Here is a 16,316-nt window from a genome sequence, read left to right as displayed (position 1 = left end):
GTTAGTCCAGACCCATAGATTGTACAATATCAAGAGTGAATTGTAATGTAAACTATGAACTTTGGGTGATTACGATGTGTCGGTGTAGGTTCAGCAATTGTAATGTATGTACCACTCTGGCAGGGGGGGTATGTTGATAGTGGGAGGAACTATGCATATGTGGGAGCAGGGAGTATATGGGAAATCTCCATACCTTCCTCTCAATTTTGCAGTGACCCAAAAACTGCTCTAGAAAACAAACAAACAAAACTTCTTTTTAAAAAAGAAAAACTTAGAAGAACACCAAGCTAGAAATACACAATACGGAAAAACCCTGGAGGACGAGTGGCAGGTGGCGGGGGTGGGGGTGGGGGGTTAGTAATTATTGCGCAGAACTCATGTTTCAGGAAGAAGGCTTTTCAGGCTGATTGTTTAAAAAACAGAAAGGAAAAAGCTAGCCAGCAATCTTCCTAACCTTGTGACCTGTGAACAGAAATACATTCCCACTTTAAAAATATAGCAGTGTGAGTCAAAATGAGTTTATTATAAGCTGTACTTAGAATGAGAAATAAAAACCCAGAACCTACCATTTTTATACTGCTTTATAAAGTCAGCTACCTAAAATATTTATTTCTCCTTTTATGTAACACACTGATGTGCAGCTCCTTAAGAGTTTCGAAGTTATTTACCAAGCTACAAAGCATCTACTAGTTCTACTCTCTTAATTAGTAGTAGCAGTACACTATAACATGTTAATTATGATACTCAAAGATGGGGAACACCTAATAAGCCCGTTTTAAGCCTTACCACAACACACAATGAAGAAATAACATTTGCTGATTTTCTCTGGAACAGTAGACATTACCATTTTATAGCGGTAACAGTAACAGTTGTAAGAACTTCAACTACCACCTGAAGTTAAGAGTATGATCCTCGGTAAAAGACTTCAATATTATACACATGGAGAAATTTTTTTTAAAAAAAAGCAGAACTTAAAATACGCACATCTGCCAGATAAAGAGAACAAAATCCTATTATGCTAGACATATTTGTAAAATCAATCCCCTCCCTCCCCTACCACATACCCTTCATCTCCATATACGACCTTCAATTACTTAAGATACTATAAGGTGAAATCAGTCTCAGATGGTGATACTTAAAACAACTCCCCATTTAACTTCACATATATTTTAGTGTCGTTTGTTGCTTCTATTTGCAATTCATGTATAGAATCTAACACTTATAGCCTTGCTGAGTCTTGGACCAGCAACATCATCCGGGAGCTTGTTAGAAATGCAGACTCTAAAGCCCCAATCCAGACCTACAAAATCAAAATGTGCATTTTATAGGCACGTTAAAATTTGCTAAACCCTCACCTACAGGATTAAACACCATCCAGAGACAGAGGAAAAAACAATTCCTCTTTGAAGATCTGCCACTATTTAACCTTGGGAAAGGTCAACCAAAATGTGACCTTCCTCATCTATAAAACAAAGGCTTGGAAATGGCCCCCACTTGCTCTAAAATCCTTTTAGTCCATAAAATCACCAGAAGAATATCTGAATTTTCAATCCGTTTATCAGCTGCCACAGCATTTTTATAAGGAGAGCTAAGGATTGCATACTTATTGCAGAACTATCACACTTCAAAGTTGAAAACCATTAAAAAAAGTTTTCAAGTAGCCAATAATTACAAGATATAACAGCTAAGCAAAAAAAAAAAAATTTCTAAGTGAACACTAATTTTTCTCTATTAACTGACCAAAAGATTCCACAAACACTTAAAACTTTTTGGTCAAAATTGTTATTAACCAATGACTATTTAAAACTTAATTAGACCTGAATAATCCTACAGAATTATAAAAATACCATACTGTATCAATACATATGTAGTCCTTTAGATTGGAAACAACTTTACAAAGTTATCCTGTATCAACTGCTGAGAGAGAAGAAATCAAATTTGAGGATCAGCTCGGTGCTTCAATTGCTATTTATCATCAACTTACCTCTTTTGGTGTTAAAACAACTGAGTTTTATAGAACGGTAAAAGAAAAAAAAAAACCACCTCTATGTGCATCCTAGCTTTGTCACTACAATAATTTAAAAATATAAAAGTAACAGAAACTGTAATTTTTCTTGCACAAAACAAACTTACATTTTACTTCCTCCAGATAGAACAGGTGAGTTCTCAAGTAGTACTCCTCAAACCTTAATATGCATATAAATCACCTGAGGAGCTTGTTAAAATGCAGATTCTGATTCACAAGATCTGGGTAGGGGTCTGAGAGTCTGCATTTCTAGTAAGCTCCCTAGTGATATCAAATTTATTCATAGAGCAAGTAGCAAGCTTCTAAAAAAAAAAAGCGTAACTTACAGTATTTAGATGGTCATTGTTTGCAAAGCACCAGTCTTGATAATGTGTCCAATTAAATTCCTAATTAAGCAACCTAACACTTTTCTGTCCTTATCTTACTTGACCCGTAATACGGACATGATATTTAAGCCCTCCATCATTCTTAATATCTAGAAAACTTATCCGTAACCTTCCTTCTACCTCTCTTTCTTTTTGATCTTTTCCCATGCTCCTCATACATGTGGGTGCATCACAGAATTCCATTCATAGCTTCATTTCTTCCATTTCTAACGCTGTCCCTGGACCACCTACGTGCTAATGGTCCAACTTCTGCATCTCCGGCCTAGATGTCTCCCAGTCTTAGATCCATTTACTCAACTACCTGACAGACATTTGTTAGTCTTCACAAGTACCTCAACATAAAATATCTCATGAACTCATCAATACCTTACACTCCTAGAAACCAACTTTTTCAACCCTGTATTGACTTTGTGACCAGCACCACCATCCACCCATTTGTCCAAACCACATTTTTTTAAGACTCCATCCTTCTCTCTCATCAAGTGCAATTAATCCCATGTTCTAATTATTTCTCAAATTTCATTTCTTCCTCTCTAATGTCAATATCAGTCTGGACATGGATCATTTCCGATCTAGTTACCACAGTAACTGGTTTAACCAGTCTTCTTGCTTCCAATCTCATTTTCCTCCTCAATTTCACCCTTCAGACTACTGTGTAATCTTTGCAAACATAACTTGATAGCTTTTCCCTATTAAAATTCACCAATGATTCCCCATTACCTTTGGGAAAAAGTAATAACTTTTTCCCAGAATATTTAGACAAATAAAACATCAGTCTCTTCTCCAATGTTTAGACAAATAAAAGCACTAGTCTCATATTCCAATGAGGGAAGGAGTATGGTAAAACAATGTATCAATTTTCAGGTGGCTTAGGTTTGCATACTATTTTTCTTTTTGGGGGGTGGGTGTACCCCCACGGCTTGTGGGATCTTAGTTCCCCAACCGGGGATTGAACCCAGGCCCTTGGCAGTGAAAGCTCTGAGTCCTAACCACCGGACCGCCAGGGAATTCCCCATTTCTATATACTAGCTACGTGACCCTGTATAACAATGAACATCTCCAAGCCTCAGTTTCTTCAATGGAAAACAGATAAAATTGCATACCTACCCCCACAGATTATTTCAAATATTAAGATATGAATGTGAAAGCATTTCTATAAACCATGAAGTGCTAAACAAATTTGAACTACTGTATTAGCTTCCATCCCAACGTATGCCGAAGATTCTGGTTGCAAAATAGTTTCGTGGGCTACGACAACCTCCTATACGCACCCCGTATGTCTCTCCAATGACTGAAAATTCATAAATAAAATTAAGTTACCGGATCACCAGAGCACAAGACTTACTTAATAGTCCTCAATATTCTTATGTGGTTGAAGTAATTAATGATATTTAACTTAATAATAAACTGATATGTTCTTAAAAAGTGGTTATTTTATAAATCTCAAAGTAAATCTCAAGGTAAGTTGTTGGTACAGTCATTTAAATTTCAGCTCCATTAAAAAATTAATTGGAGGACAAAAATCAGCAGGGAATATTTAGAGATATTTTCTTCTATTAACTATTTAGACTGGGTACTGTCTATTGACATATAAGCTTGATCCTCTAGAGACTAATATGAAAGTTAAAAAGTCACCATTACAAAACCAAGACTTTCTTTCCCCCCAAGTTTCTGGCTTATTTCTCAGATATGCTTGCTGGTCTATCAATTAGAAGAGAAAATTTGCTGCATTTTTCTAAACTAAAAAAATGATAGAGCACATTAATTCTGCTCTCAGCAATATCTTTCTTTGTTAAATAGGGACTTAGGAGGATTATGGACTATAATAAAAGCACTGTTTTCAGTCCCTTTTCCAATATTTATAAAAATAGGATTCCTTAACTTTCAAAGGGCAAAACTCCTTTAAAAAAAAAAAAAAGAAAAAACAAAATCTACTACAAAAGTCAGCACTTCGGTACCTGATTGTGGTAACAAGGCCAAAATCCAAGACGAAGCCCTTTATTGCACATCGTGTTCCAACATCTTGGGCAGCCCCATCTTGCGACCTCTCCAGATTGGCTGCTCCTGCTCTCTCTACTGCAGAGAGAACTTCAATTAGAGAAATTCTGAAGCTCGTAAATCTAAACTGGATACTCCCCTCATTGGAGGTAAGGATGGTAAGAATCACTAAAAAGATTCAAATTAGAGAAGGTTTCATATATATCTAAGTGGCTTGAAACCACTATAATGCAGGCAGCTGAGAGTCTTATTATGCAAGTCTATTCACCTAAAAAAAAAATCTTAAGGAAAAGAATGGCAGCAAATTATTAGGTAACCTGAAAAAATAGGTTATATAATCATAAATCTCTAAAGAGGAAATATTCTCCACTAAACCTGTGTAGAATTTATATCTATAATACAAACTTACAGCTGACCATTCATGTTCATAATCCTTATGAGAAAAGCAAGCAAGAAAAAAACTAGGACACATTATCAACCACTTTTCATGCCCTAAAATAACTTCATTGAAAAAATGATTGGTTAAAAACCACTGGTTAGGAAGGAGAGGTTTCCCTGCTGACTTAAGCCTAGCTGCCTAAGCAAGGCTTTAGAAAATGTCTTCACCTACAACAGTGCAAAGGCAGAAGGAGCAGAGGCTATGGCGGTCTTCCTAGTGACACTTCCAAGTCACATAAATGGGGTATGTTTCTGGGACAGACTGCCAACAAGTTACTGAAAGAAGAGAAACAAGAACAGCAAAAACCTGACAAATAAACAGGCCAATGCCCTCATGTGTTTTATTATGACATAAAAGGTAAGTCTTAACTAAAGTTACCTTGAGGCTATCAGATCGAAATCACATCCTCCATACTAAACATTATCCAAATTGTGAAAAACTGAATTGGTTTTCAAGCTGATTTTCCACAAAAATTTGTTCCACAAAAAATGACATAAAACATGTATAAAACATTTCTTAGACCAAGCAAGTAAGAAGCCACATCCCAAAGAACTTCAGGAATTAAGATTTTTCAATCAGAGTTATAAAAAAACAATTTTAACCACTTTTACCACCATGAATTTTAATCAAAAGTGTTCTGGTATGTGCTATGCAACAGAATGAAGTTAAAACTTTTGAGATACTGTAACCTGTATTTACTAAATAATTTAACAATGATTTTACCTTACCTGAGTGTGAAAATTTGAAATGGTGGTTGTTTCAATATCTTTCTTGCCCAGAATTTCCATTTTCACTGGAGTGTTGGGGAAATTAAAAGCAAAGTAGTCCAAGAAGTCTGGGAGATAAGCGGCCGCTCCATGCACTATTGCTAAAGCATAGTAAGCAGCATTTTTCTCGTTTTCACTGAATGTCAAAGCAAGAAACTCCTCAGAAAATCTCTCCATCTCCATTGGAGACAAAAATGAGAGTTCATCCATGTAAGCATGAAGGACAAGAGCACCACCATTGGACTGGTGTTCCTCATGAATAAAGTTGCTAAATTTAGTACCTGTTTTTAAGAAATTTCTACGAATAGAATGTTCCTGGTGAGTCATAAAAGGTGTTTGTACTCCCTGGGGTACCCGATATTCTTGCATGCCCAAATTTAATCGACACAGCTGTTCATCTTTCAGATACCTGAAGGACTCCTTATTAACTCCTGAAGTGCTATTTATTTGTCCTTGGGTGAGGATTTCCTTACTGATGCGGGTCAGGCCAGCACAGATGGTTTGTACTTCCTTATTGTACATTTTAAGGCGTCTTCCTCGCATATCTTCTCGGTGTTTCTTTTTCTTTTTCTTCTTTATTTTCTTCAAGACAAAATCATCAGCTCTCTGGGTTTTACCATTTTCATCTGGTGTTTCTGGCCACAATAATTAAAAAGAAGTTAGTTGCTAGGCCTAATGTCAACATACAAGCTTCTTAAGGTATGCAATCTCAAATTAAATAGCCTATTCTCAGTTTCTCTGAATTTGCCACTATAATTTACATGTTTATAAAATGAATGAGACAAAGATCTTAAAATACAAAAATATTCTGGATTGAAAATTATGCTAAAAAGTAGGTAATGCAAAGGTAAGCATATAACCTAATATGACTTACAATCAAAACTAAAGATAATATCCAAATAATTTCACATATGCCATACTGTATGGAATATCTGTTCAGGAACCACTGTAAAATCTAAATTAAAGCTCGCCATATTTTGCTGTTTGTCTACAAGTTACTATGATATATACAGGCGAATCAAAGACAAATTAAGCTGTTAAGACACCATTTTGCCTAACAAATTGGCAAGACTGGGGGTGGGAGGGAATTCTTATACACTGTTGCTAGAAATATAAACTGGTACAACCTTCATGGAGGGCAATTTGGTACCCCCAAAATGAATATGCACCAAAGCCTTGGAAATATTTATAATTCTTGGTCCCATAAATTCCACCCCCAAGTAAAAATTACCCAAGAAAATAACTAAGGAAAGTTAACATAAAGATATCCACAACAGTGTTATTTAGGGAATCCCCTAAATGACTAAAAACAGAATATGGATTAAACTCTGGTACTTACATACTGATAAAATACTACCCAGCCATTCTAAATTATATTATAGGTAAAAAGAACTGACAAATTACAAGGTTATGAAATGTTTACATTGTCACGCTTCCAGAAAGCCTTCTCTAACAACTCTTTCCCACCCAATTTGGATAGCTACTCCTACTATGTGCTTCCTTAATACTGTACTTCCCCTATTACAGCACTTAACACATTAATTTTCCACCTTTCCTCTAGACTGTAAGCAATCTAAGGTCAGTGGTATGTATCTTACCTTTCTTTCCAGAGCATCTAACATATGTATAATCTGATCTTATTTTTATAATATTAAATATTCATTCAAACATTTATTAAGTACCTACTATATGCCAGAGACACTGCTGAGCACTAGAGATACAGTGTTGACTGAGACAGATATGATCCCTACCCTCTTGGACCTTATAATCTATTTGGACTTCAAAGAGAAAGTATCAGTATGCTACTCTAGATGCTGGGGAAGCTCTCTTTAGGAGATGACATTTAGGCTGAGTCCTAAATAATAAGACAAGCCAGGCAATGTTTTCTAGGGAAAAATATTCTAGAGAGAAGCAAAGGACCTAAAGAGAAAAACGTATGACTTATCTATATATATTTCATATATACACAACACAGAAAACTATCTGGAAAAATATACACCAAGGTATTAATGCTAGTTATCTAGGCCGGCATAGGATTATAAATGTCTCGCTTTCTTCTTTTTTGCTTACCTATATTTTCTAATTTCTACAATAAACATACATTACTTTTATAATTTAAAATATTACTTTTAATTTTTAAAGGAGTATCACAGATTGATAAACCAAAAATAGAACAGCATCTTTATTTACTAGTTGGGCAATAGTCCCAGCAAGAAATATTCAGGATTAAATAACAGGTATAGTCCTGACCAACCTTCAAGCTTGGTGTGGTATTTATTGTATAGAATTTATCCACCCATAAACAGTACTTCTGACATGATTCAAGTAATTCAGTGTTAAGACAGATACTCCAATTAATCCTATTACTACATCTGGGAAGAACAAGTTCAATAACTTTTACAGTAAAGAATTTACTTGGTATAATGTGTAAATATATGACAAATTGCACCACTCAATACAAAATCATTCCAAGTCACCAGATATTACAGAAGTTATAAAACCTTCTAAGGAAAATATTTAAATGTACAAGTCAGACTTTAAAGTGAGTGTACAGATACCAAATGACTTTCATTCTGTTTAATATTTGATTTTAAACAACAAAAAGAAAGCCCTTCATTTGCAAGCATCACTTATAGGTAAACTGAAATCATATACCAAAATATAATGTAATTAGATTGTTTAAAGTGGCAAGAGGAAAAGCAATCTTTTATTTTATATGTAACTAAATCTTTGAGAATTCTTAAAATACGTAGTAACAGTAATTTGTATTTCTTACCAGATAAAATTAATCTAAATACTTTTCCCATATATCAAATCAGTAATTTGGGCAATTCTCCCAAGCAACTAAATGTTAATGCCATTAAATATAAAGGTTAGACCAATTTTAAAATAGTCATCTAATTATCCTCTGCTAAATGTTTTGGCAATTTCACAGGGGGGAAAAAAAAAAAGCAAAGGAAAAGAAAGAGAAAGAAAAAGAAAAAATACCTATGAATAGATAGGTTATTTTAAGCTTCAGAGGAGGTATTTGGTATGCAGAAGATGAATTGTGACCTAGATCTGCCACTGAAATTAACACCAAGAAGGAGCTGCCTTGATTGTAACACATTTTCTATACTACTATCAGCTTACCAATGGTATTTCTATCATGGCCAAGGCTCTGTGGGTTTCATTCCAAAACTCATTTATATGAGAACGATTTAATTAGTCTAACACAACCCATCTCAAAAAAAACACTGCACAAGGAAATGAAAAGGGCCTTAAATTGATTGTAATCTCATATTTCAACATAAAAGTCTAAAATATGAAATAAATTTCAATCTCCTCACTAATCCTATTTTTCAAATTTTGATTCTTATCTAAGGCTGAGATAAAACTTGCCTTTGTTTATACAGAAATTTGAGACTACTTGTATCACACTAGCTAATGAATTTCCATGAATAAACAAAATTTATTTTTGAATTATTGTGATGGCAACTAATTGAGAATGGCATACATACACAAAGTTGTTAAAGGTTATTACAGTAAGTTAGTCACCGGTGCTTTAGAAGAATGATACTGGGGTTGTCTTTCCTAGCATTAAAAATGTTATTTAAAAGAAAGTTTTTGCAATAAATATTTCAAATCAATGTTGTATACCTTAAACTTACATAATGTTGTATGTCAATTATATATCAATTTTTTAAAAAAATCAATGTCTCAAGTCTTCACAATCTTTCCATTTCTGGTAGAGTGTTTTTAGCTTTCCAGAGAATGTATTCAGGAAGTAATAATTTGAGTATTTCCCTACAGTGCAGAAGTGAATATTTATTGACACCAGTTCTTTTATAGAAAAAGAGCCAAGATACACTGTATCTGTGATTAAGAAAAGCTTTCACATATCAAACTGTGAAATTAAATATAAAAAGAAGTATGTAACTCTACAGAGGAAGATACAAACATCTGAGAGATAAACTGTTGGCTGTCTTAAAAAAGGTCATTATAACTATAGATTAATCCATGACACTATCAATAAAATCCTCATATGTGCTAATACCATTAATATTATCAGCTATTAAATAGTATCATTTATTTAACATCACTATTGAAAGCTTTCATTAATGAAAAAGAAATTACCTTTCCACATATCAAAACTTAAGTTCATTAACACCATTCTTATGTTTGAATTACAGCTTAGAACTGAAAAATATGTAATATCCTCACTTCCTAAAAATTATGGTGGATGAGCAAAAGCAAAACAATTATAATTTTTTATATTTTATTAATCATAATAAAGAATAAAGGCTAAAGTTTTATTTTCTGAAAGTAAATTCTCTTTGGTCTTATTAAAAGTTCTTCCAGCTCCACATAACATCCTGACTAAAAAGGAAAAACAAAAAACTGCAGATCTGGAAGCCACCATTTTAGTAAATCACTGTACAGTTACAACACTGCCTTACTTTACCTGCCACCCCTCTAATTATGGTGTTTAAGAGTGATTGGCTAGATTTGAATCCCTGTCCTACCCCTTCCTAGCAGTATTACCTTTTGCAAGTTAATTTCTTTGTACCTTGTTTCTCATTAGTAAAATGGGGGAAAACAACAGTACCTCCTCATAAAATCAGTGTGCAGAGTAAATGAAACAAAGCATATAAGTATTTAGAATAGTCCCGGAACATGACAAATACTCAACACACGTTAACTGCTATTATTACTGCAAAAAGTTTAATTGTAGAGGCAGTAGAGTATGTTATTGAAGAGCAGATGCTTTTACAGTTAGACACACCCAGGTTAATGTCCCAGCTCCACTACTCACTAAGACCTCTGGGCAAGCGCATAAATCTCCTCAAACTTTTACCATCTAAAATGTTATTAATGCTAGTATCTATTTCAGAGTTATTTTAAGAATTAAATGAGACAATGAATATAAAGCCCTCATCTCAGTATTTGACACACAACTAAGTCCTCCCTCACCATTTTTATCATTTTCATAATAATAATATTTGATAACATTTCTTGAAATAATTGGCAATAATTCTGGGATATCAAAACTAGAGCTAGAGGGACTTCCCTGGTGGTCCAGTGGTTAAGAATCTGCCTTCCAGGGACTTCCCTGGTGGCGCGGTGGTTAACAATCTGCCTGCCAATGCAGGGGACACGGGTTCGAGCCCTGGTCCAGGAAGATCCCACATGCCACAGGGCAACTAGGCCCGTGTGCCACAACTACTGAGCCTGCGCTCTAGAGCCCACAAGCCACAACTACTGAGCCCACGTGCCACAACTACTGAAGCCTGTGTGCCTAGAGCCCGTGCTCCGCAACAAGAAGCCACCGCAATGAGAAGCCCGCACACAGCAACGAAGAGTAGCCCCCACTCACCGCAACTAGAGAAAGCCCACACGCAGCAACGAAGACCCAACGCAGCCAAAAATAAATTAATTTTTTTTAAAAAAATTAAAAAGAGGCTTCCCTGGCGGCGCAGTGGTTGAGAGTCCGCCTGCCGATGCAGGGGACACGGGTTCGTGCCCCGGTCCGGGAGGATCCCACACGCCGCGGAGCGGCTGGGCCCGTGAGCCATGGCCGCTGAGCCTGCGCGTCCGGAGCCCGTGCTCCGCAACGGGAGAGGCCGCAATAATGAGAGACCCGCGTACCGTTAAAAAAAAAAAAGAAAGAAAAAGGAAAAAGAAAAGAATCCGCCTTACAATGCAAGGGACGCAGGTTCAGTCGATCCCTGGTCGGGGAGCTAAGATCCCACATGCCGCGGGGCAACTAAGCCTGCATGCCACAACTGGAGAGAAGCCCACACCCCGCAAGGAAGATCCCGTATGCCACAACTAACACCCGACACAGCCAAATTAATTAATTAATTAAAAAAAAAAAAACTAGAGCTAGAAATTATCAACCTAGAGTACAATGAGGTGGACCACAGAGAATCACATTAAAAGGGGAAAAATCTCTGAAAGAGGGAAGAAAACTATTATTCATCAAGTGTCTGCTAGGGATCATGTATGTTATCTCATTTTAATCTCCAAACAAACCAGTGAAGTAGATATATAAATCCTTTTTACAGAGAAAAAAACAGAGCTTGAAACAAGATATGTTACCTATATTAGGTCACAAAGGTAACAGGTGACAACCTAGATTCAAACTCTTACCTGACTCCAAAACTCTTCTTTCTGCCTTCTCTATCTACTCCCCTTAGATGATCAACTAAAATTATCTAATTACAACTAATGGACTTGAGGTGGCTTGGAAAAACCTCCAATAAATGGAGCATCACTACATTCAACAAATATTTTACTGAGTGCCCACGACAAGATAATCCTACATAATCACAAAAATAACATTATTTAGGTTATGCAAAAAATGTCCTTAAAGGCCTGTTTGCCTCTCTCTAGGCAGGTAAAGTAAAACATCAGTCCCTGAAGGTGTTGCTCTGATAAATGAGATTATCTGTTTATCTCAGTCCTCTGTATAATCCCCCAATAATTCCCCACTCCTATCACTGAAAACAATAAACTATTTCTAAATTAAAATTCCTGCCAATAGCTTTTTGACATCACAGAAAATTTCAATTTGTTGTGTGACTTAGGGACTCTTTCCCTGTGAGAGCAGTTGGGCAGTTGGTCAAAGATGAAAAATGTGAGAAAGGAAGCCTGCCTCACTAGAGTATATAAGAGCAATCCTGTCATTTTAATGACAGTGGAGAAGAGAGCTATGGAAATCAACTTCCTCCTTTCCTTTTTTAAAAAAATATTAAAATACTACTAAAATCATTAATTTATTAGCCAAGAATAATTAAGAAGAAGCATTACTTTTTTTGATGGAGTTTTTTTTGAGGAAGTTTGTTCTAGGCTTTTATGAGCAATAAGAGGGACAGAAAAAATTAAGATTTCAAAAGACACAGGTAACTATCATTTAATTAAGATTCAAGCCTGTTGCTTGCAAGAATCAAACAATATTTTAGTATCTCTTTATTAACAATGCAAATGTACTTAGTGGAAAGTGAAAAGCTAACTGGACCATGAGTCAAAAAAACTGGGTTCTATATTCAGTTCTATCATATACTAACTAGAAAAGCTAAAGTGTGACACTTCAGCTCTTCAAAAGTCACTATACTTCCCATTTTACATACAAAGCAAGTTTACCTTAGCATTTACAGATTAAATTTTTGTTTCAACTATTTATGAGCAACTCCAAATGTCTGGAACCAAAATTTATAATTAACCTATACATGAATTTGGATTGAGTACTGTCGGGCTGGTGTGCAGGAACAGGTCTCTCAGCTGAATGATCTGTCTCAGGGATCAGCAAACTTCTTCTACGAAGAGCCAGATCATAAGCTTTGCAGGCCATATCGTTTATCCCACCCAACTACTGGCTATACTGCTGTAGTGCAAAAACTCCCAGAGACAATACAATTGAATGAGTGGAGTGGTGTCCCAATAAAACTTTATTTCTGGACACTGAACTTGAATTTCATATGATTTCATATGTCATGGGTTTTTTCCAACCATTTAAAATGTAAAAACCATTCTTAGCTCAAAGGTTGTACAAAAATAGGTAGTGGAACTTGATTTTTGAAAAAGGTACAAAAGTAATTCGATGGAGGAAGGATGGTCTTTTCAACAAAAGGAGCTGGAGCAGTTGGATATCATAGGCAAAAAAAAAAAAAAGAACCTAAACCACACACATTATACAAAATTAACTCAAATGGATCAGAGATTCAAATGTAAAAGTTAAAGTTAAATAAAACTTTTGGGAAAACAACAGGAGAAAATCTATGGGACCTAGGTCTTGGGACCTCAGACATGACACCAAAAACATAATCTATAAAAGAAAATCAACAAATTAGACTTTAACAAAATTTAAAATGTTTGCTCTCTGAAAGACCCTGTTAAGAGGATGGAAAGACAAACAACAGAGTGGGAGAAAATATTTGCAAACCATTATTCTGATAAAGAATATACATATCTGTAATATATCAAGAATTCTCAAAACTCAATAGTAAAAAAGCAAACAATTCAATTAGAAAATGGGCAAAAAACTAAAGAGACATTTTACTGATGAGACTATATGGACAGCAAATGATGGCATGAAAAGATGTTAAATATCACTAGCCATTGGGGAGATGCAACTTAAGTCCACGATGAGGTATCATTACACATTATTACAACAGATAAAATAAAAATAGTAACAATACCAGACACTGGCAAGGATGTGGAGAAAGTGGATCTCTCATATATTGCTGGTGGGAATGTAAAGTGGTACAGATATTCCAGAAAATAGTCTGGCGATATCTTCCAAAAATAAAAAATTTAAAAAAAACATATACTTAACCACATGACCCAGCAATTGCATTCACAGAAAAATGAAAATTTACATCCACACAAAAACCTGAACATGAATGTTCATAGAAGCTTTATTCATAATGGCCAAATTGGAAACAACCAAAATGTCCTTCAACAGGTGACTAAAATGTGACTATACTGTGATACCATAGAACACTACTCAGTAATGAAAAAAAAATGAGCTATTGATACATACAACTTGAATAGATCTCAAGGACATTCTGAGCGGGAAAAAAATCTCAAAAGATCACATACCATATATATTCCATTTATGTAACATCCTCAGAATGACTAAATTATGGGTTGGAGAACAAATTAGTGGTTTCTAGGGGTTGGGGAAGGTGGGGAGACACAGGAAGTTCTAAGATTACAAAGAGATAGCACAAGGGGCATCTTTGTGGTGATGGAATAGTTGTGTACCTTGACTGCAGTGGTAGTTAAACTAATCTACAGGTGTTAAAATGGCACAAAATTATACACACACCATTGTACCAATGTTAATTTGTTAATTTTCTGGTGTTGATATTATACAATAGTTATGTAAAATGTAACCTTCGGAGGAAATTAGTGAAGAGTAAAGACCACCCTGTACTATTTTTGCCATTTCCTGTGAATATATAATTATCTCAAAATAAAAAGTTAAAAGAGTTTCTGAAAACCTGCGGATAAGGAAAGGGAAGACATAGTTCTGTAAATAACAAGGGTCTAGCCACTCTCCTTATTAATCTTAGAGTTGTTTCAAGGATCAAGCATGATAAAATAACAAAAAGCAGTTTTAACAGTACTTAATAACAGCCAGACACTTAAGTGCTTTCCACATATTGTCTCACTTAAGCCATAAACAATCTTATAAAAGAAATACCACAACCCCATTTTACAGACAGGAAAACTGGAACTGAGGGAGCTTAAAGTAATTTGTCCATGGTCACACAGTAAGTGGTAGAGCCACGATTTAAACTCAGATTGACTCCAGAGGCATGCCTCCAGCACATCACTATAATAAGTATAAAGATATTTAGTGGAAAAACAAAAGGTATCCATCAAAGTGTAGTGCAAAACCGTGGATTAAACAAAGGTTAAACCAGTTTATTTTCTGTAAGAGTCTCAGAACTTTTAAAATGCCAGTGTGTGTCATAGAGCTAGGAGGCTATTGTTTTTTCCCCAACATATTTGGCAAGGGAATCTTTCCCTCCAGAATATATAATCCAACAGTCTCTCATTCAAAAGTCAAAATGTTTACACTGGAGTTATTGTGGTGATCATTTTGCAATATATACAAATAATGAATCATTATAATATTAAAAATAATATGTGTCAATTATATCTCAATTTTTTTAAAAGTTAAAATGTTTAAATGACCTAATCTTAACCCACTTTCCTCCTTCACATACTAGCAAACCACAAATGTTTGGACTGCACTGTCCACTGTGGTAGCCAAGAGCCAAAAGGACTATTTAATTATAAATTAATTAGAAATAAAATTAAAAATTCAGTTCCTCAGTCACACTAGCCACATTTCAAGTCTTCAAGATTTGTTCAAGGGCCACATATGACTAATGGCTACCATACTGGACAACACATTTATAGAAAACATTTTCATCATCATAGAAAGTTCTGTCAGGCAGCACTGGGTTAAAAGTTCATTTTTGTTTGTTTTTTAAAGACATGGCCTCTGCAATTTTCAGAGATGCACACTGTGTTATGAACTATTATACATGTATTTGCCGCTATCCTCCCATAAAAGGGGGCTAGGACAGAAATTCTTAATAGGACTGGCTACTGTCACTCTGATGCCAAGGCACAGGGAAAAGATAAGCAAAAAAGTGGAAAACATGAATAGCAAACAGAGAAAGCAACATCATGCAGCTGGAGGATGAAGCTTGAACTTGGATTCAGGAGACCTGGGTTCTACTCCCTATTAGATCAATGATCTTTTTTTTTTTTTTTGGTACCTGTTACTAATTAACTGTGACTAGACAAGTCTCTTCACTACTTTAGGCCTCAGTTTTCACTCTTCAACAATACAAATTTGACTTAGATGATCTCTAAGATTCCCTCTAGCTCTGTACAGTTGAAACACACAAAAACACATACACACATGAAATGAGAAGGTGAGAAATAAAGGCACAAATAAAAGACAGCAAGATCACTGCATATTAGTGGTGGAAATTGGCATTCCTGTCAGTTTGGCACAAATTCTACTCCTGAGGATAAGACTTGGATACCACCAAAGGAAGAAAGATTTAGTTCAATTCAATAAAAAATTACTGAGCAATTATTTGCAACAAACTGCACTATCTGGAAGTAGCCCCCCCACACACACACACACAAATTAATTAGGCCTAGGTTAAGACCAAATATGTTGAAGAAAT

At 35.3% G+C, this 16,316-nt stretch overlaps 1 protein-coding gene across 1 annotated transcript in view; it reads right to left on the bottom strand.

The window, feature by feature from the left end:
* The window catches only part of RSBN1 (round spermatid basic protein 1), a 41,562-nt gene that overhangs the window by 23,462 nt on the left and 1,784 nt on the right, over positions 1-16,316 (bottom strand). The window contains exon 2 of the mRNA XM_030869078.2: positions 5,578-6,251. Within this exon, the coding sequence (XP_030724938.1) occupies positions 5,578-6,251 (674 nt within the window). The remainder of the gene's footprint in view (positions 1-5,577; positions 6,252-16,316) is intronic.

This window comes from Globicephala melas, chromosome 1, assembly GCF_963455315.2.
Source record: "Globicephala melas chromosome 1, mGloMel1.2, whole genome shotgun sequence".
Taxonomy (NCBI): domain Eukaryota; kingdom Metazoa; phylum Chordata; class Mammalia; order Artiodactyla; family Delphinidae; genus Globicephala; species Globicephala melas.
Note: the sequence above shows the minus strand (reverse complement) of the source record. Positions and strands in the feature narration are given on the sequence as shown.